Below are 18,532 nucleotides of genomic sequence, written 5' to 3'. Positions count from 1 at the left end.
ATCTATCTATCTATCTATCTATCTATCTATCTATCTATCTATCTATCTATCTATCTGTCTGTCTGTCTGTCTGTCTTTCTGTCTATCCATACATCCATCGAGATTACATTAATAAATCATAGTTAAATATTGTATCATGACTGATAGGCCTATTGTTCACTCAAAAATTCTGTCATCATTTTCTAATCTTCATGACATTCAAATTCTGAATGACTTTCTTTCTTTTTTCGGAACACAAAAGAAATGTAATTATAGCATTCATCTAATACTTCAGTTAGTCATTTCATTAACAACCAAATACATTTTTATTCAAACTCTGTGCACAGTCCATTTAAATTATTAAATAAATTATCATCATATAATTTATTTCAAATAATTATGTCAATACATCCACTGTATTTATGGATCATGAAACAACACAGAAAAACAAGTTACTTAAACAGTTAAAACGTTGAGAAGTGCTGACTCCACTTAAAGCTTTACAACTTGTCCACAGCGTGACTGTCGTCTGGGTCACTACACACTCTTGTGCACTCTGACTCCCCCATTCTTGCGGTTTCACTAGGATAAGTGCCATATCTGTTCTTTAGAAAAGGAAGAAAAGCCTGTTAAGTGCTACCGTCACGCCTCAGGGCAACACTTGCTTGTCGTGAAGCTGTGGAGGAGGGAGGATCTGAGGAGAGCGTGCAGTCCAGAACACCAGTATTAGGTCTTCAGTCGCCCGTTCGACAAAGAAATCTTCCAGACGATCACCAGAACAAGAGATGCCACTGCACCAAACGCCAGAGAAGATGTCTGCTTAAATGAGCTGTATTCATTTACTGTCATAATTAACACTGATTGCCTTCACAGTATGAGCAGATGAGAAGGTGTTTGGTGAGGTGGGTTTCTGAAGTTTAAAGAGGTGTGGGAGAGTCTCTCTCTGTAGGGCAAACACGAAGCAGCAGCTACAGCTTTTCTTTACTTCACAAGACTGGTGTTATTGATGTTGCACTGATTAACTTGAAGGTTTTAAGCTTTTTGACAGATTTTAGATTTCAGATCTTTGTTGAGTTTTAGCAAAAGCAAGCATTGTGGAGTAAGGCTGTTTGCAAAGACAACGTCACAATTAGAATGGCTTGTATATTAAGATTAGCCTAGTGTTTTGAAGAAACCACTAACTCTGAATATGAAACTGTCTGGTTTGTTCTACAGGTGTGAATCATACCTAAAATCATGTGAATTGCCTGTCTGTCTATAGTTATCTAGACAGACTATGGATAGTTCATTCAAAAATTGTAATTCTGTCATCATTTACTCACCTTCTAGTGAGTAAATGACATCTGAATACAGGTCACATGTTAATACCAAGTGTAAATGAGCCCTTAAGGGCGTTGAACCTACGGCATAGCTACGTCATAGACGGTGTAGAACGCGTAGCCTGACGTGCACCTCTCCAAAAATGTAACAACGCTGCAATAAAAGTTGCTGTCTATTTGCTGCCAACACTGCTGCTGCTTCTCCTACAACATACAACAAGCTGCTTCTTTGGCTTTTGCCTTGATACTGTGGGTAACAACATCACTATGCCCATGGACACTGCCTCCTAGCGGTCTGCATGTGTAATTGCACGTCGATACGCAGAAGTAGAAGTACAAATCAACCTTTAAGGCTTTTTACGTGAGTGTCTGCGCATAGTGCGCGTGATGCAAATTTTGTCGCCAGAATAATGCGCGCCACCCAATTCTTGTAAGTGTGCGTACTTTGTACGTACAGGTCGAACATGCACATTGAAACTAATCAGTTGATCCACAATGTGGCAACTCTGGTCTGGGCCATTGTTTTAAAGTAGAAAACGAAACTAGAGACAGAACAACAACAACAAAATACCAGAGACTGCAACGCCAACAGATGCCCGCGTTGTCAAACGCTTGTTAAGAGAGAGCCGCAATACACATAAAAAAAGTATAGGCTACTTTGGGCTTTAGAGTGGCGGTGTGCTATTTTGCAGGGTTTGAAATGAACTTTTTCACTCACCGCTCAATTTGGCAACTAAAATTTTAAGTTACCGGCCATTCAGAACTTCTACTAGCTGAAAAAAAAAAGAAGAAAAAAAAGAAAAAGAAATGAACCAGATTAACCACGTCACGTGGTTAATGTGATAAAATGTGACGTGGTTGTATATATATATGACAATCAGATGTACCATAAAATGGGGGGAAAACTTTCATTGCATGTAGACTTTAAATTGCACATCAATAAATTCCACTTCAACTTCCTGTGGTGTGTGAACAATTCGATTCAAATTCATCCTCACAAACTAAAAGGGAGCCAGTTGTTGATTTCTGAATTTTGGACAGCCCTGACCCTAACCACCACTCAAAACACCTTAGCATTGTCATGATAAGCTTTGCACAAGATCTTTCAGATTTTTTTTTTAATTTGTGTAGAATTATTATGATAGCCATCCATCAAATGCCATCAAAGCTTGCAAATCTGAAGAGATGGTTTTCGCCTTCTTTCTTTTTCCAGATATTGAGCATCAAGACTGATGGTCTCAAGATCCAAACAGCAATCGCAGTGTTCACTGACCCCTGGCAGAGAGGTTGCGTTTCCAGTGTGCCGTTAGTACTTTCATTACTGTGTTTCAGACAGGCGGCAAGCTGAGAGAGAGAAGTTTTCAGCCCCTGCCGATAAGATTGACAGTCTGCGTTTAGACACATACTGAACAACCCTCAGATGGTGGTTTTTTGTCTAAACATTGATGGACAGTGCGGGTGTAATTGTGGACCAATGCCCCCCTTGTACGGCCACTGGTTTTTCCGAACCAAGCTGTCAGCTGGCATGGTTTCCGACAATGCCCAGCCTCAAACAGGAAAACAGGATCGGTCATGGTTCTGGTAGTCAGACAGATGCACCACAGAGTTCCTTGTCTATTTAACGGAAGAACAGAGTGAGTTCAGACTAGATGCCAATCGAAGTCCAATAACAGGCTGTGGACTGCATCCCATATCAGACGACTAATTAAAGATGTATTCTGTCATGCTCTCTCATATGGTCTTGGTTAGTGTCAGGGCCAGGCATTGCCTGGGAAACAGGGTGCCACAAAAGAGTAAAGTTTGGGGGTTGAACATACTGGGGCACTTGATTTTCATACTATAATGGTGTCATGGTGTTGGCATTTTGAATGGCTGGCATGAAAACTCAATGACACTCCAGGGACTCTCCAAATCCAGAGCTTGTGGCCAAAGTCCAAAAGTGCAGAACCTGAAAACATCTTTGCAAACAGAGCTTTAAACACATACTGTTGTATGGCTGCTACACTGGGATTCAGATGGTTTTCTAGCGCAAAATAAAGCAATAATCCATGAGAGGTTGTGCATTATCAACCTGATCTCATGAAATGCATCTCTATAGCACGCATTGTATTTATTGTGCAATCGTAAAAAAACGAATTTTCGTGTATAAATTGCACAATAAATACAATGCGTGCTATAGAGACGCATTTCATGAGATCAGGCTGGCATTATAGTGGTTCTTAGGCACAACCTAATGAGGACCAACCTTTACCATGGTAAAATCAATGTAATGTACGGCAATCAAGTAAATAATTCAGTGCAAACTGTTGCCAACAACATAGTAACTTCAATTTACCCGATTGCTTAGAACGTGGCTTATTGTTTTTTTTTTTATAAATTGAAATTCAAAGTGATAAGTTGTCTTGATAGACATTGAATGTTGCCTTGACATCATTTTGTTAGAATTTTTTTTGTTGAAAAATGAACAGACAATTGGATGGATGGATGTTGGATGGATGTTGGATGGATGGATGGATGGATGGATGTTGGATGGATGGATTGGATGGATGGATGGATGGATGGATGGATGGATGGATGGATGGATGGATAGATAGATAGATAGATGGATGTTAGCAAGACACCTAACCCCAGCTGCTCCCGACGAGCTGGATGGCGCCTTGCATGGCTGACACCGCCGTCGGTGTATGAATGAGTGAATGAATGGGTGAATGTGAGGCAATATGTAAAGCGCTTTGGTAGCCATGGGTCTGTTGAAAGCGCTATATAAATGCAGTCCATTTACCATTTACCATGTTGGATGGATGGATGGATGCACAGATCAACAGCACTCTTGCTCTTTGTGATATTGCTGAAATACTTGTGTTTTTGTGCAAAGATTAGGCATTTCGCCATCAATGGTGAAGTCATGTGAGTGTGTTCAAAGCTTCAAAAGTCTTTGCCATTCCACTCACACCAAAAAGCCAGCCTGTCTTATGCAAATCAGATGCTGTTGAAGCAGACTAGTGCATTCAGACTAGATTCTCCGTTTATCTGACACGAACATTTTAGAGAACACAGCATGGGTCAGTGTGTCGCTGCCTCCCTTTCCCACTCATCTTTCCCTCTCTGGTAATATATGTACAGTTTCTCTTTATCTTCCTCTTTGGGGCACAGATCGCATGATAGAGGATTCATTCATTTTTCCCATTAGGCCACCTTGCCTCTGTTCCCCCCAGTCAAGCTGAAAATATGCCCTACATACTCTCATGACGAATACAGCACCCGGAAGATCAGACAGCCTGTTGATGGATATTCCCTCGCCACCAGCCTGAGAGAGTGTTGACTCACTTGGAATTATTCTTCGCGAAAGGTTCGGATCCACAAATTTAGCTCCTTAAAGTCACCATGAAATCAAAATTGACTATTCTTATTTTTTTATGGAATATTGAAGTGTTTAGTAAAAATGATTTATCCGTGCACATCATTACTGTTTTAATGTTCCCTCGTAATCTTTAATCAAAATAACTTCCCCTCCCTCTTGCAGCGACATCTCGTCTCTTCTCTGATGATGTGTTTACTGGCGTGAGGGCGGGGCAACCTGTCACTCACAGGAGATCCACCAATAGCAAACCATAACCATCCAATCAATTCCCTATGGACAAAATCAAGCCCCGCCCTTTTTTATTTTTCTTTCTTGTTTGAGAAGCCGTTTCACTAGGATATATCCCAGACAGCAACATAGTGTCGGCCCAGATCCGGGCCACATCTGATACATGTGGATTCCACGTGTACCAGATGTGGGCCGGATCTGGTTGTAATCAATGAATGCTTTGGAATACAGACATAAAGCCATAATGTCTAACCAAGTTGTTTTCCAAATTTTAAGTTGATATCACAAAAAAGGACACCACTATAAGGTTCTCACAGGATGAATCATCCATCACCCACCAAGCGAAGCCTTATTGATCTTCACTGCTGTTATATTTCCACACACAAAAAAAATTGTCTCTGACTATTATTTCCTGTCAGGCTTTACAGGGTTAAAAGTGATGCTTGCCTCAGTAATCCGCACTAATTACAAATATTCCATAGAATGAAAACCAAAGTGAAACACATTCCCAGTAGCTCACATGATCCATTATTTTATCTCTTCACGATCATTCTCTATGTCTTTCTCTCTTCTTTCTTCTCTGGTCCAATTCCCTCTAATCTGTCAGTGTCATTTCCAAGGCCTGGTTACAGGCACTGTTTTTACGCATCTGTCAAACACTATCTGATGAAAGCACAGAACCTTCACACCAAGATAGGACCAGGAAATAAGATCCAGGGCTCCATGCATCATTGCAAATACCTATCAGTTCGGAAATTATGTTCAGAGGCTCCTCAAGGCATTACTCGCTGAAAATGCATTTGTCAATAGACTCATTTGATAGCCTCTGTGCTTCTCACCCACCAAAATCAGACCAGAACTTGATAGAAAACACGAAAGGGATCAGAATATAACTCAGTTTCAAACTTAAAATCGATACTATTCTGAAGTCTGTTTACTAGAAATGAAAGAAGCCATTAATCTTTGAATTGATGCATAATGTAATCTAGCATTCATTCATGCACTGAATGCTCAGTGGACGCCGAGCCTTGTGTGTCATGCCTCATTCAGACACTGAACTATAATCTCCACCCACACACAAACCTGCAGGCGATGGACTTTTTTACCTGTCTTACTCTTACTCTCACTGTCACTTCAAATATTGAATGGCTCATTCACCGTCTGAATACTGAACTGTGTTTTCATACTGTTCTGACATCAGTGGTGTCAGTTTTTCTCTGCGTGCACAAGCTGTTTCAGGATCAGTGCTTGCTATTGCCCTCTTAAATGTCTCCAGACTATTTCATTTTCCCAGGAGTTCGTGCCAGTGATAAAGACAGCTTGTCGTTCGGCTGGCACGGTTGTTGGTTTGCCCAAGGCCTTGCCATTATTAGAACGATGTCACCAGTATTTACGGTTGCCTTCGGAGCTCTCGGCTTCGCAAGACTGACCTCAATGCTTTCTTCATAAAATAAAATGTTATTTAAAAGCCTTCAGAGACGTTATGACCTTTTCCCTATTTTATTGTAAGTGATTTGTCTAACTACTTGTCAGAAGTAGTTAACATAAAACTGTTTTGTTTTGTTTTTCAGGGGAAAAAATATCTAAACCTTGAAAGCAGTTGACCAATCATAACTGACGGGGCCATCTGACCAATCAGAACAGAGTAGACCAATCACAACAGACTGGGTCATCTGACCAATCAGAGCAGAGTAGACCAATTACAGCAGACTGGACCATCTAGCAAATCAGAACAGAGTAGACCAATCACAACAGATGGGGTCATCTGACCAATCAGAGCAGAGTAGACCAATTACAGCAGACTGGACCATCTAGCAAATCAGAACAGAGTAGACCAATCACAACAGACTGGACCATCTGACCAATCAGAGCAGAGTAGACCAATCACAACAGACTGGACCATCTGACCAATCAGAGCAGAGTAGACCAATCACAACAGACTGGACCATCTGACCAATCAGAGCAGAGTAGACCAATTACAGCAGACTGGACCATCTAGCAAATCAGAACAGAGTAGACCAATCACAACAGACTGGACCATCTGACCAATCAGAACAGAGTAGACCAATCACAACAGACTGGGCCATCTGACCCATAGATATCATATAAAGGCTAGATGTCTTAAGGCGGAGTCACTTCCGGCATCACCGGCGGCCATCTTAGGACAGGGCTCTGTGAATTAAGGTGAGTGAGCAGCACGCACACAAATCCTCTTATCTCGCTGAAATCTGGACGGATTTACAAACGGTTTGGTTTCTTACAAACGTTATTAACGTGGCTATAATTCTGAATGCTTAAACATTTTGAACATAATTATTCATATGTATGCAGTATAATAGCTACATCTCTGACGTTTATAACAAACCAAACCGTTTGAAAATCGGTAGAAAATTGAGCAAGTTATGGTTATTTAAAAGTACATGCACCATGTTATGAGTGAGCGAGCACCCTGTCGTAAGATGGCCGCCGTGTGCGGATGTCGAGCTCCATTGGCCAGCAGCGCGGACGAGACATCTAGCCTTTATATGATATCTATGATCTGACCAATCAGAGCAGAGTAGACCAATCACAACAGACGGGGCCATCTGACCAATCAGAGCAGAGTAGACCAATCACAACAGACGGGGTCATCTGACCAATCGAGGTAGAGTAGGCTCACGGAAAGGAGGGGTTTAGAGAGACCAAATCCTTTATCGGATACATTAAAAATGACAGTGTAAGTGCCAAAAAGACTAGGCCTATATAAATGTTTTCCTTCCTGTATAGAGAACACCAGTATGGTTCCAGAAGTAACATTAATTTCCTCTACAGAGAAGATGATTTTAACTAGTTAAAATAATTGACTAGTAATGTGTATTACATACAATACAATGTGACTTTAACTTAATAACATTTTTTTGTATATGTTTAACAGCCAACTTCTCGTTGCAGAACTACATTACCCATGATTCTCATAAATAGATCCACCAATCAGAGAAGTTGCTTCTACCATGGAACAGGAAACATGGCAAAAGAGCTCTGCAGTCACTGCCCTTTGAAGCACTGCAAATAACAATCATAGTCTAAATAAAATAGTATATGTTTGAATATTGTGCAATAAACTTCAAATGTTAATTTACACTTGTATAACAATATTGGCTATAAATAAATTGTTGTACAAATAAAATAGTTATATAGTTTGTATAGTTATACTTTTATATTTCTTGAAGCTGGTTGGTTCAAGAAAATGAACAGAAAAAAATTCAGGGATCAAAGCTTCTGAAAAAACGGCCAGTTACTGTTGCACTCTATTGCAATATATCCGGTCTTGGGGAGAAAAAAAAATCTCAACCTCTCTACCCAAAGATTTACTCTACGCTACACTTGCACCCGGCACAAAAGCACGGGCCACTCACAGCACGGGTGACTTCCATAAGTGAAGAAGAGCTGGGAAGATGGAAAAATGTCCTCCAGCTACAGATGAAGAGTGAAGGAGGGAAACTCATTATCCAGGCAGAGGACAAAAGTCCTGCCGTAAGGAGTGCTGCCGCGCTGGTGACAACACAGGAACAGGAACTGGCACACACTGTCACACACTTACATCAGTCTGATTATTCGTGCCTGACATCATTTCCTAGAGTGCCCAAGGAAATTCGGTTTCTGTGTATAATCGTTTAACCACAATATTTTATCGCAATGAGAATAATTGAACTCAAAAAGAACGTGTCTGGATACAGTAAAGTTATCATGGAAATGCAAATGATAATAATTTCAACTTTATGTTTTATTTATAATTCTGTCCCAGTCACATTCATGAAAAGACTAAATATATTCCAGCAAACAGGAAACAATTTCCATGTACTTCCTGATGAGGTTATTGATCGAGTCTTTTCATATTTAATCAACTTCTCTTTCTTCTTTGTTCTTATCTGCCTCAACAAAGGATTCGCTATCGATCGCCCTTTCTTCACCTCTCTGATGCTTTTCTCAGGTCGTCTAGGTCAACTAATTGCTGTTTTGTCCTTATTTGAACCTCTGGATATATGCCATCATTTTGTAAATCAATGAAACTTCAATTGGCAGTTTGTTACCTGGGAAGGATCTCTGCGGCTGCTTAAATGGAGAAGCTGTAATGGCATTTGCCGCCGTCCCCTGCAAGGACAAAGCACATTTTCTGAGAGTACAAACTCAAATCATTTTGAAAAGTACTTTTATGTAGTAATGTTCTGCATATTTTTTATTAATCTAAACTATAATGGATGGTTACATTTCAATGTCAGTTTGAAGTACAATATCCTGGCATGCTCTCCATCTCTCTCTCTCTCTCTCTCTCTCTCTCTGGTATACTAGCTCATCCTTCCTCACAATGAAATGAGAATAGGGTGGAGCATAAATATATATACATAGATACCTCACTAGTGTCTGTTTCAATGGGCTGCTATATACGCCCTTTTGTAACGGTCAAATCCAGTCCATGAACATTCGAGAGCTGTGCATCTGCAACCTATTATTCACATGCATGAATATCTATATCTGCAATAGACATTAGCAGATGATTTATACAGCATCAAAGACTTTATATACAAAAATACTGTTCATTCCTATTGTTTATGAATGGGACTATGGGAGAAAGTGCAATATGGTGGAATAAGTCCCGCCTTCTAAAGAAAAGAGCCAATCGCCGATTGGTAAAGTCATCGCAACACTGCAGCAGCCTGAAAAATTCATTTTTACTTTTTTCATTATTTGAGGATTTAGATACAAAATTTATGAGACAGCTGTTGTCAGATTTTATTGGGGATTTCAAATATGAAATTTAATCATAAGCTTGACGAACAGTTTTGGAGAATTTGATGTTTCCCCATTCAGTGGCATCAGTTCACCAAAAGCCAAGGTATGGCAGACGTAATCCAATCTTACTCCCTCAGCGTGACCGGAAAACTTTTATTTTAAAATTAAACAAATAACCAATATAACCAGTAGATGGCGTCAGAGGAGCACTTATTGGCAAATTTATTTTTAGATATTATCAAATCACTATTATAACATTTAAAAATCAATTTTTTTTAAGCCACAGTCTCATGAAAAACAAAACCTTTTCTTTTCTGAACGTCACAATTCATTTTTTATTTGCATTGTGTCTCCGCTTTGTTGATTATAATGAGAGGATTTGTACGCGTGTAGAACTTAGTAACCTTACATACTCATTCAGCATTTTGAGCGATACTCGGTAGGTTCACACTACCGGTAACTTAAACACTTGATTGGTCATTATTTTCAACAGAAACGCCTGTGATTGGCTACAATTCTCAGTGCTGCAAAAATCACATTGTAAATAGACACATTTGCAATACCGTTGAACTCACGACACAAATATAACAACCGGATCGCTTTAATTTACTGGCTTTTCTCTTTTATTAAACAATTACAAATTATATGTTGATATAACTCCATTAAACCTGCAATAAAAATATATCACTTCGCATTGACCTGACCAGGCAGCCACCATTCCCTGACATTAGAGACTAAAGAGACTGGCACTTTCACTCCCGAGAGACGTTTCAAAGATGGCCGCCAAGTAAAATGAAGTGTTTTTGGTTGTAGGCTAAAAACACAAACCAGCATATTTTTCACTTCTGAAAGGTTATCCCAGCTCTGTGGTTTTTACAGACATGGGCTCCTTTGAACAAACCACAACATATTCATGAACTTTCACTTTAGGTTTTTGCCATACCATGGAAATGTGGATTTCACACACTAAACCTCTCTCAGGTATAATCTGCTTCTGACCCTCGTTCACCCATTTTTTTTTTCTCCCCCACCGCTACATGTCCTCTCCCTCTTCCTCCCAGGAGTTCTTTCCTTTCTCTTCCTGCTTCATTGTTCAAGGTTATGTGTGGAGGAAAACCAAAGCCAACTGCTCCATGGGAACAGATCAAAGAGAATAATTCCTTTCCTGTTCCTCTCCCCTGTACCTCCTCCAGTGGCTCAATCCTTGGGCTCCACACACGTGATGTGTTCTCAGTCCTGTTCACAATACTACAAAAGCGATGATAACGGGATTATGTTTTAGTCCTGATTATCACAGCGGGGCATACAAAGGACACAAGTCTGAAAGAATCCCAGGCAGAAATCTTCATGTCTCAATATTGAAAGACACAAACTCAACTCAACTATAGTTTTTTTAGATGTAAAACCATGGCATTTGACTCCAGTGCATTTCTGTATCAACACAACACCTCTATATCATGTGTATGGTGGTCAGTCTAGAAAATGAAGAGAATTAGAGTACTCCGAACCTTAAACTCAGCATGAAATGTCATTTGCATCCCAGATTGTACATTAAAAAGTAAAGAGGGTCAGCTTTTATTTCAAGTTCTGGACAGAGCTTAAGCAAAACCGATTACGTTTTCTCAAACATGGAAACATCCAAGGATATCATGGGCTGAGATGTAAAAAGGGTCATGTAAAGAAGTTCAGAAAGTTTGTACCACTAGCACTTTATTTTACAGTGCCCTTGTTATATGTTACATGTACTTACCATAGTAATAACAGTAAATTATTACATGCAACTAACCCTCAACCAAATCCTAATCCTACCCTAACCCTATAGTAAGTACATGTAGTTACTTAATGTTACTCAGTACTTAAATGTATAATTACACTGTAACAATGACACCTTAAAATAAAGTGTAGCTGTACCGGTAACACTTACAGTCAGCGCTAGTGGTATAAAAATATCCTGACGTTTCTGTAGTTTTAATTAAATTGAGTCTGGCAGCTGAGCTTTATGTTGGCCAGTACTTCTGACATTAACATCATATCAGTGTGAGGGCAATATAAAAGATCGGAGAGAACTTCAATTCATACAGTATTCCAGTCGATTAGCCAATATCAGGCCACTGAAAGTATAAGGGATTTTATTGTATTTGAATAAGTTGTGTGTTAAACACAGTCTGGTTCAGCAAGCATTTTTACTTGAATCTATAAGCTTTCAAGAACTATCTTCTCAGCCCAGCTTAATTTTCTGAAGGTGCATTTATTAAATTGACCTGCCGAAAGCCCTTGAGTCTGATGTGACAGTGTCTGTTTTCATTAGTGTCTGTTCAGAGAAATCCGCAGCAGCATTGAAGTAAAGCGAAGATGGTTGATGGATCCCAACTGATAAAATATTAACTTAAAATTAGATATTTACTTCCACTGGCATGCACAGATTGATTTTATTTAACATTATAAGCACAGATTGAACTTTAAAAATATGAACTATAGCGTGCAACATAGCATGGCACTCACCAAGAATGGATTCTTGAAGCTCCATTAAAAAATCCATTAAAACTGCTTACTCATTCAAAGTTTTAACATCAAAGTTTCAGTTTCTTACTTTAGTATTTCGAATTAAAGTCACATGAAATGGAAGTTGCTGTAGTCATTTCTTCCCTATTGTGACATTTATCCAAGTGAAAGTAGGATGGGGCTTGATTTTGTCGATGGGGAATTGATTGGATGGTTGTGGTTTGCTATTGGTGGATCTCCTGTGAGTGACAGGTTGCCCCGCCCTCACGCCAGTAAACACATCATCAGAGAAGAGAAGAGATGCTGCAAGAGGGAGGGGAAGTTATTTTGATTAAACATGAATTTAAAACAGTATGTACACTGATTAATCATTTATAATAAATACTGCAATATTCCATAAAAAAATAAAAATTGTCAATTTTGATTTTATGGTGACTTGAAAATAACTTTTTTAACAAAAGTTTAACAAAACTTTTTTTAACATATGAAACAGAATTGCAGGTTTCCAAACTCTCCCATTGTCTTCCATTGGTCAGACCATAGAGGGTCAGACTCAGAACAACAGAAAGTCCCGCCCCAAACTCACTCCATTGGTTGAGCCGATGTTGCTGCAATGGGCAGGGACAGAGCCACAGTGTTTATACTTGTCAGGGGATTCGGGTTACAAACGATTTACTTTTAATTGTCTCTGCATATTAAGCTGGAATAAAAGTAAGTATCATAGTACTAAAACACAAACTCTTCACCTTTAAGTGCTGTTCTGAAATATAAATCAAGCCTCTGCTGCCCTCTGTAGATGACACTCACACTGATGATCTCATAGTATACATTCTCTGACAATAAGCATTAAGTGACACAAAGCTTTATTAATATAGTTGTATAATTTTAGTCCAAAAGGTCAAATTTTTCTGTTTAAAGAACTAATTCAATCAAATAAATGTGTAAAGATCAGGAAAGCTAATTTAATCATAATCATAATCATAATTTGAAATCAAAAGGATGCATAAAATAAAACTTCAAATCAAATTCAACAAACCTTACAATATGATTTTCAATTTATCTTTTCAAAGATGATTATTTATAAATTATAAATCAGACACATGCTTTAAGATGTAAGGGAAGGTTGAGGTCATACATAATATGTTTAAGTTTTTTTTTTTTTTTTTTTCGTCTCATATCAACTTATTTCAGTTATTTTGGAAACATGTACTGTAATCCAAAAACAGGTGAATTTAGGTCAAGCTACTTCACACCGCCCGTCTTATGGTGGCGATAGTGACCCTAAAATCACACGTTAAAAACACACTTTAACGTCACCGGAAACGCGACTGTTGTTGTTCCGGAAGTGAAGCGTGTTGTCGGTAGCGCAACGATGGCGAGCGCTACAGCGAAGCAACCTGCGAAAACTGGGAGCAAAACCCCGGCCGGAGGAGCCGGAGGCGCCGCGAATGGAGCTCCTGCGATGCCGCTCGCGTCTCCGCTCATGGGGGGCTTGAACAAGAAGAAGAAGCCGTTCCTCGGCATGCCTGCGCCGCTGGGTTACGTGCCCGGTCTGGGCAGAGGGTGAGACACCCGTACAAATAACCTCAGTCTGATCTCAGTGTAGTTAACGTTACTCATTTGACTGAATAACACTACCTGTTTTTTTAATATAAATTTATTTTAGACACCTATTTAAAGTTATGAACGTTGGGCTGTGCTGTCTTGTGTATTATAATGTTTCGTTAATATATAACGTTACCGTTAGTCGTTTTGATGTTGTCTTAATGTTATGTTGTAATGTTTATGTATTGTTTTGTGTAACTAAATATAATATTATATATATATATATATATATATATATATATATATATATATATATATATATATATATATATATATATTTATATATAATTTGGCTTAAATAATTTATTTGCATATTTACATTTTTCTGAACTTGTTAACGTTTTTCTGTGAACCCCAGTTTGTAAACGGCTGTTGTAATGCATTGTGCTCTGCAGTGCCACGGGTTTCACAACACGGTCTGACATTGGTCCCGCTCGTGATGCCAATGACCCGGTGGACGATCGGCACGCACCCCCTGGGAAGAGGACGGTGGGCGATCAGATGAAGAAGAACCAGGAGGATGATGAAGAGGATCTGAACGACACTAACTATGATGAGGTACATCATTCTGAAGGGAGTCATGTTGACTTGATGTGCAAGATGGGATTGCATGCAAAAATGCAACTTAATAAATAAATAAAATTATGTTTATTTATTAGTGGCTTTGTAAGATGTGTTGTTCTGTATCCTCTAGTTCAACGGCTATGCAGGCAGTCTGTTCTCCAGTGGGCCGTATGAGAAAGACGACGAGGAGGCCGACGCCATCTACGCCGCGCTGGATAAACGGATGGATGAGAGGCGCAAGGAAAGACGGTGAGTGTGGACTTTCTTCTCTCATCAACGCTTGTTGGTTTTTGAGTAGCATCTCTTGCCTCATTTTATTGCTGTGTCTGCAGGGAGCTGCGAGAGAAAGACGAGATTGAGAAATACCGTATGGAGCGGCCCAAGATTCAGCAACAGTTCTCAGATCTGAAGGTTTGTGTGGAACGTGGTTGTTATTGAGCTGCTGAATTATGATTATGTAATTATTTCACATTTTTTTACTGTATTTTTTTTTTTTCACAAAAAAGCAGCCTTGTTTCAAAAACATTTAAAAAAAAAAAAATCGACTTTTTGAACCATAGTGTAGCTGTCAACGATAACCCTGTTGCATTATCTGTGCCTTCCAGAGGAAGCTCTCTGAGGTCACAGAGGATGAATGGTTGAGTATTCCTGAGGTGGGTGATGCCAGGAACAAACGTCAGAGGAATCCCCGCTACGAGAAGCTCACGCCTGTGCCGGACAGCTTCTTTGCCAAGCACCTCCAGACCGGAGAGAACCACACCTCTGTTGACCCACTGCAAGGGGTGAGTAACGTTATGACATCGGTCACATTGACTTTAAAGTCTCCCTGTAGTCAATAATTATATCCCTTAAAACCCATATTTAAACGTTTTTTTCCTCGGGGGGAAAAAAAAATTCTTCATATCTTAAAGGAGAACTCCGGTCAATTTTAACATTGAGCTCATTTTTAAAAAAATGATGTTATTTAAGCCAGCGCAAATACCTGTGTTTACATCCTGTTTTCGGTTGAAGTCCAAAGTAGTCGATTGCCGAGTTCACGCGCATAGGGTTAGTTACCCATGATCACGCACGTGAACTCGGCAATCGACTACTTTGGACTTCAACCGAAAACAGGATGTAAATACAGGTATTTGCGCTGGCTTAAATAACATCATTTTTATTCATATCTTTCACATCTACTGCAGTCAGATTCACTCGTGTTCACTCTGAAGGAATCACTCACATGACCTGTGCACTTGTAATGACACATCAAGGATGTTAAGAGGCTAAAAGCAGGTTTAAAACTTGCCCCATTGAAGTCAACAGGGTGCAAATTTTAAAAATAGAATAACTCGGTGTAGGCAACACCGATTTTTGTCGTTGTTCTCTGTATTGACAGCACTCCAAATTTACAAAAAAATGAGCTCAATGTTAAAATTGACCGGAGTTCTCCTTTAAAATAGTTTGAATGTAACTCTACACCTTGCCTCATTTGGTATACGTGGTTCTATGAATATGCAAATTAGAGATCCTCTCGTTGATGATCACACGTTAACCTGATTGGTTACAAGGCAGTTTGTGACATCAGAAACACCAGTGATTTCTAACCTTGGATTCACTGCAGTTTTAAGGAGAAAATACTCAGCAATGGTGTTGAGTTTTGAATTTGCACACGGTTTGTCTTAAAGGGATAGTTCACTTTGAAATTAAGTTTTGGTATGTTTTAGCTTACCTCAAAGGCATCCAAGATGTAGGTGTCTTTTTTTCCGCAGTAGTTTCAATTTTGATATTTTTAGGTCAAACCGTTCTTGTCTGTCAGTCATTTAATGCAGGTCTGTGGTCACTGTTTTAAAGAGCATGCACAGAGTCCAAATTAAAACAATTCCCCATCGTCCAAATTAAACAATTCCCCATCGTAAGTACACATTGATGGCCTAAGACACGAAACGAGTGGTTTGTGTGAGAAAACGAACAGTATTTATATAGTTTTTACCTCTTATACACAGCCACGTCCAAGTGATCTGAGGGCGCGAGCACATCCTGGTGTGTGACGTGCGCAGACTGGTGCATAGATATATATATACACTAGATGTCGCCTTGTCTACGGCAGTTCATTGGAACAAATGTCTTTAAGGCGGCGTCTATTCTAGTGACCATAGACCTGCATTAAATGACTGACAGACAAGAACGGTTTAACCTAAAAATATCAAAATTGAAACTACTGCGGAAAAAAAGACACCTACATCTTGGATGCCCTTGAGGTAAGCTAAAACATACCAAAATTTTATTTCAAAGTGAACTATCCCTTTAAAGCATATTAAATACACCACATAGGCATATAAACAACATTAAAAACTTGATTTTCACCACAGAGGGGCCTTTAAGGAAAATTTGAGGAGTAGCCTAAACCAGAGACAGACTTACTGCATGTTGCCACACTGAATGCAAATTTGTGTTATGAATAAGAAAATTAAATGACCTCCCACTGTGTAAGGCATATGAATATAACCAGAGCACAATGCATTGCATTTCAATGACCTTGACCGTTTCCTTGAAAAATAAAAAACAAATTTCTAATTGAGATGCTACTTTTTTTTTAGCAATTTGGTGGGCTGAACACACCCTTCCCAGGGGGCTTGAACACGCCCTACCCAGGAGGCATGACACCCGGTGCTGGAGAGCTGGACATGAGGAAGATCGGACAGGCCAGGAACACACTGATGGACATGAGGCTCAGTCAGGTGACGCACCATAGCATTTTAATTCCATACTTAATTAGTTTGACTTGAAGAAAGCCAAAAGTTTCTTCAGTGACTACATTTACATACACCCTCATAATGCGATTATAATTAGATTTAGGGAGTATTGTGATTAAACGTTACCTTGTGTAAACAATACTTCGGTCAAATTGATGTGATTTAGCTCATAGTCGTAGTAGCAACCATAGCAACCACATGCCACACAAATGTCATGTCACGCTCCTGCAGTTTTACGCAGATTCATAAAAAACGGCGGTAAAGAAGGCATCGCATTGAAACTGAGTTCATGTTGACAATGTTGCACATGAATCTAATGCAGTGCATTAATGGTTGAAAGCACATTTTTAGGTGCATCCCCGAAAAACATTACTGTGGCCACAGACCAAAGAACCGGCAAACTTATCCGTGTGACCAGAGTTCATCATTTATGCTGTTCATTGGGATATTATGTGAATAATGGCGGTAAAATTAACCACAGTTCTTAGCGAACCCAGAAATAAGTTGTCTGTGTTATAGTGAAACTGTTCATTTATAATTATCTACATGTACTTACTATAGGTTTAGGGTTAGTTGCATGTAATTATGCATAATTTACAGTTATTACTTTAGTAACGTGTAACAAAGACACTGTAAAATAAAGTGTTACCATCCTTACTCTGGTTATTGTAAATAATCACTTTATGGGTGAACATGTAAACACAGTCGATGTCTTTGTGTCTCCAGGTGTCTGACTCTGTGAGCGGTCAGACGGTTGTCGATCCTAAAGGATATCTCACCGATCTCAACTCCATGATCCCCACACACGGAGGAGACATCAGGTACTCAGTGTTTTACATCTGACCCTCACATCTAGGCTGTTTGTATTGCATTTGGTAAATGTCATTCTGTGTGTGCGCAGTGATATTAAGAAGGCCCGTCTCCTCTTGAAGTCAGTGAGAGAAACAAACCCCCACCACCCCCCCGCCTGGATCGCTTCTGCCCGTCTGGAAGAGGTGACCGGGAAGCTGCAGGTGGCCAGAAACCTGATCATGAAAGGCACTGAGATGTGTCCGAAGGTGAGAGACAAGAGGAGGAAAGAAATAGTCGTGTGCGACTAAATTAAGGCCTTTATATACTCAAGGCGAAGATCTTTTTCATTCTTTGCTTGTGGGTAAACAGATCTTTATAGTGATAAACTGTTAGCGAACATCCTGATGCTGAAAGCCACGTTTAGATATGTAAATAATGTGCTACACACTTTCAAGTGAATCTCTTGAATGAATGATTCAGTGACTAATTCATTTAATTCACTCACTTGTCGCCACCTACTGGTGTAACGATGTAATTGATACAATCGTTATTTGAAGCGTCAAGTTACTTTCGGCTTTGATGGCTACCACACACAAGTCTTTATTTCCAAACTATAAACACATAAATAATGATACTGTGTGGTTGAAAAGACTGTTTGTGAAGCTGTTTCATACCTA

General features: G+C 39.5%; 1 protein-coding gene across 1 annotated transcript in view; it reads left to right on the top strand.

Annotated features, from left to right (window-relative positions):
- The first annotated feature begins 13,479 nt into the window (after window positions 1–13,479).
- The window catches only part of prpf6 (PRP6 pre-mRNA processing factor 6 homolog), a 28,201-nt gene continuing 23,148 nt past the window's right edge, over window positions 13,480–18,532 (top strand). Inside the window, exons 1-8 of the mRNA XM_079849791.1 lie at window positions 13,480–13,722; window positions 14,160–14,322; window positions 14,459–14,577; window positions 14,661–14,739; window positions 14,934–15,110; window positions 16,908–17,048; window positions 17,790–17,884; window positions 17,965–18,121. Coding sequence (XP_079705917.1) covers window positions 13,532–13,722; window positions 14,160–14,322; window positions 14,459–14,577; window positions 14,661–14,739; window positions 14,934–15,110; window positions 16,908–17,048; window positions 17,790–17,884; window positions 17,965–18,121 — 1,122 coding nt within the window. The 5' untranslated portion in view covers window positions 13,480–13,531. The remainder of the gene's footprint in view (window positions 13,723–14,159; window positions 14,323–14,458; window positions 14,578–14,660; window positions 14,740–14,933; window positions 15,111–16,907; window positions 17,049–17,789; window positions 17,885–17,964; window positions 18,122–18,532) is intronic.

The sequence above is a fragment of the Squalius cephalus genome (assembly GCF_949319135.1).
Source record: "Squalius cephalus genome assembly, chromosome: 18".
NCBI classification, from domain to species: Eukaryota; Metazoa; Chordata; class Actinopteri; order Cypriniformes; family Leuciscidae; genus Squalius; species Squalius cephalus.
This window is presented reverse-complemented; position numbering and strand designations above follow the sequence as displayed.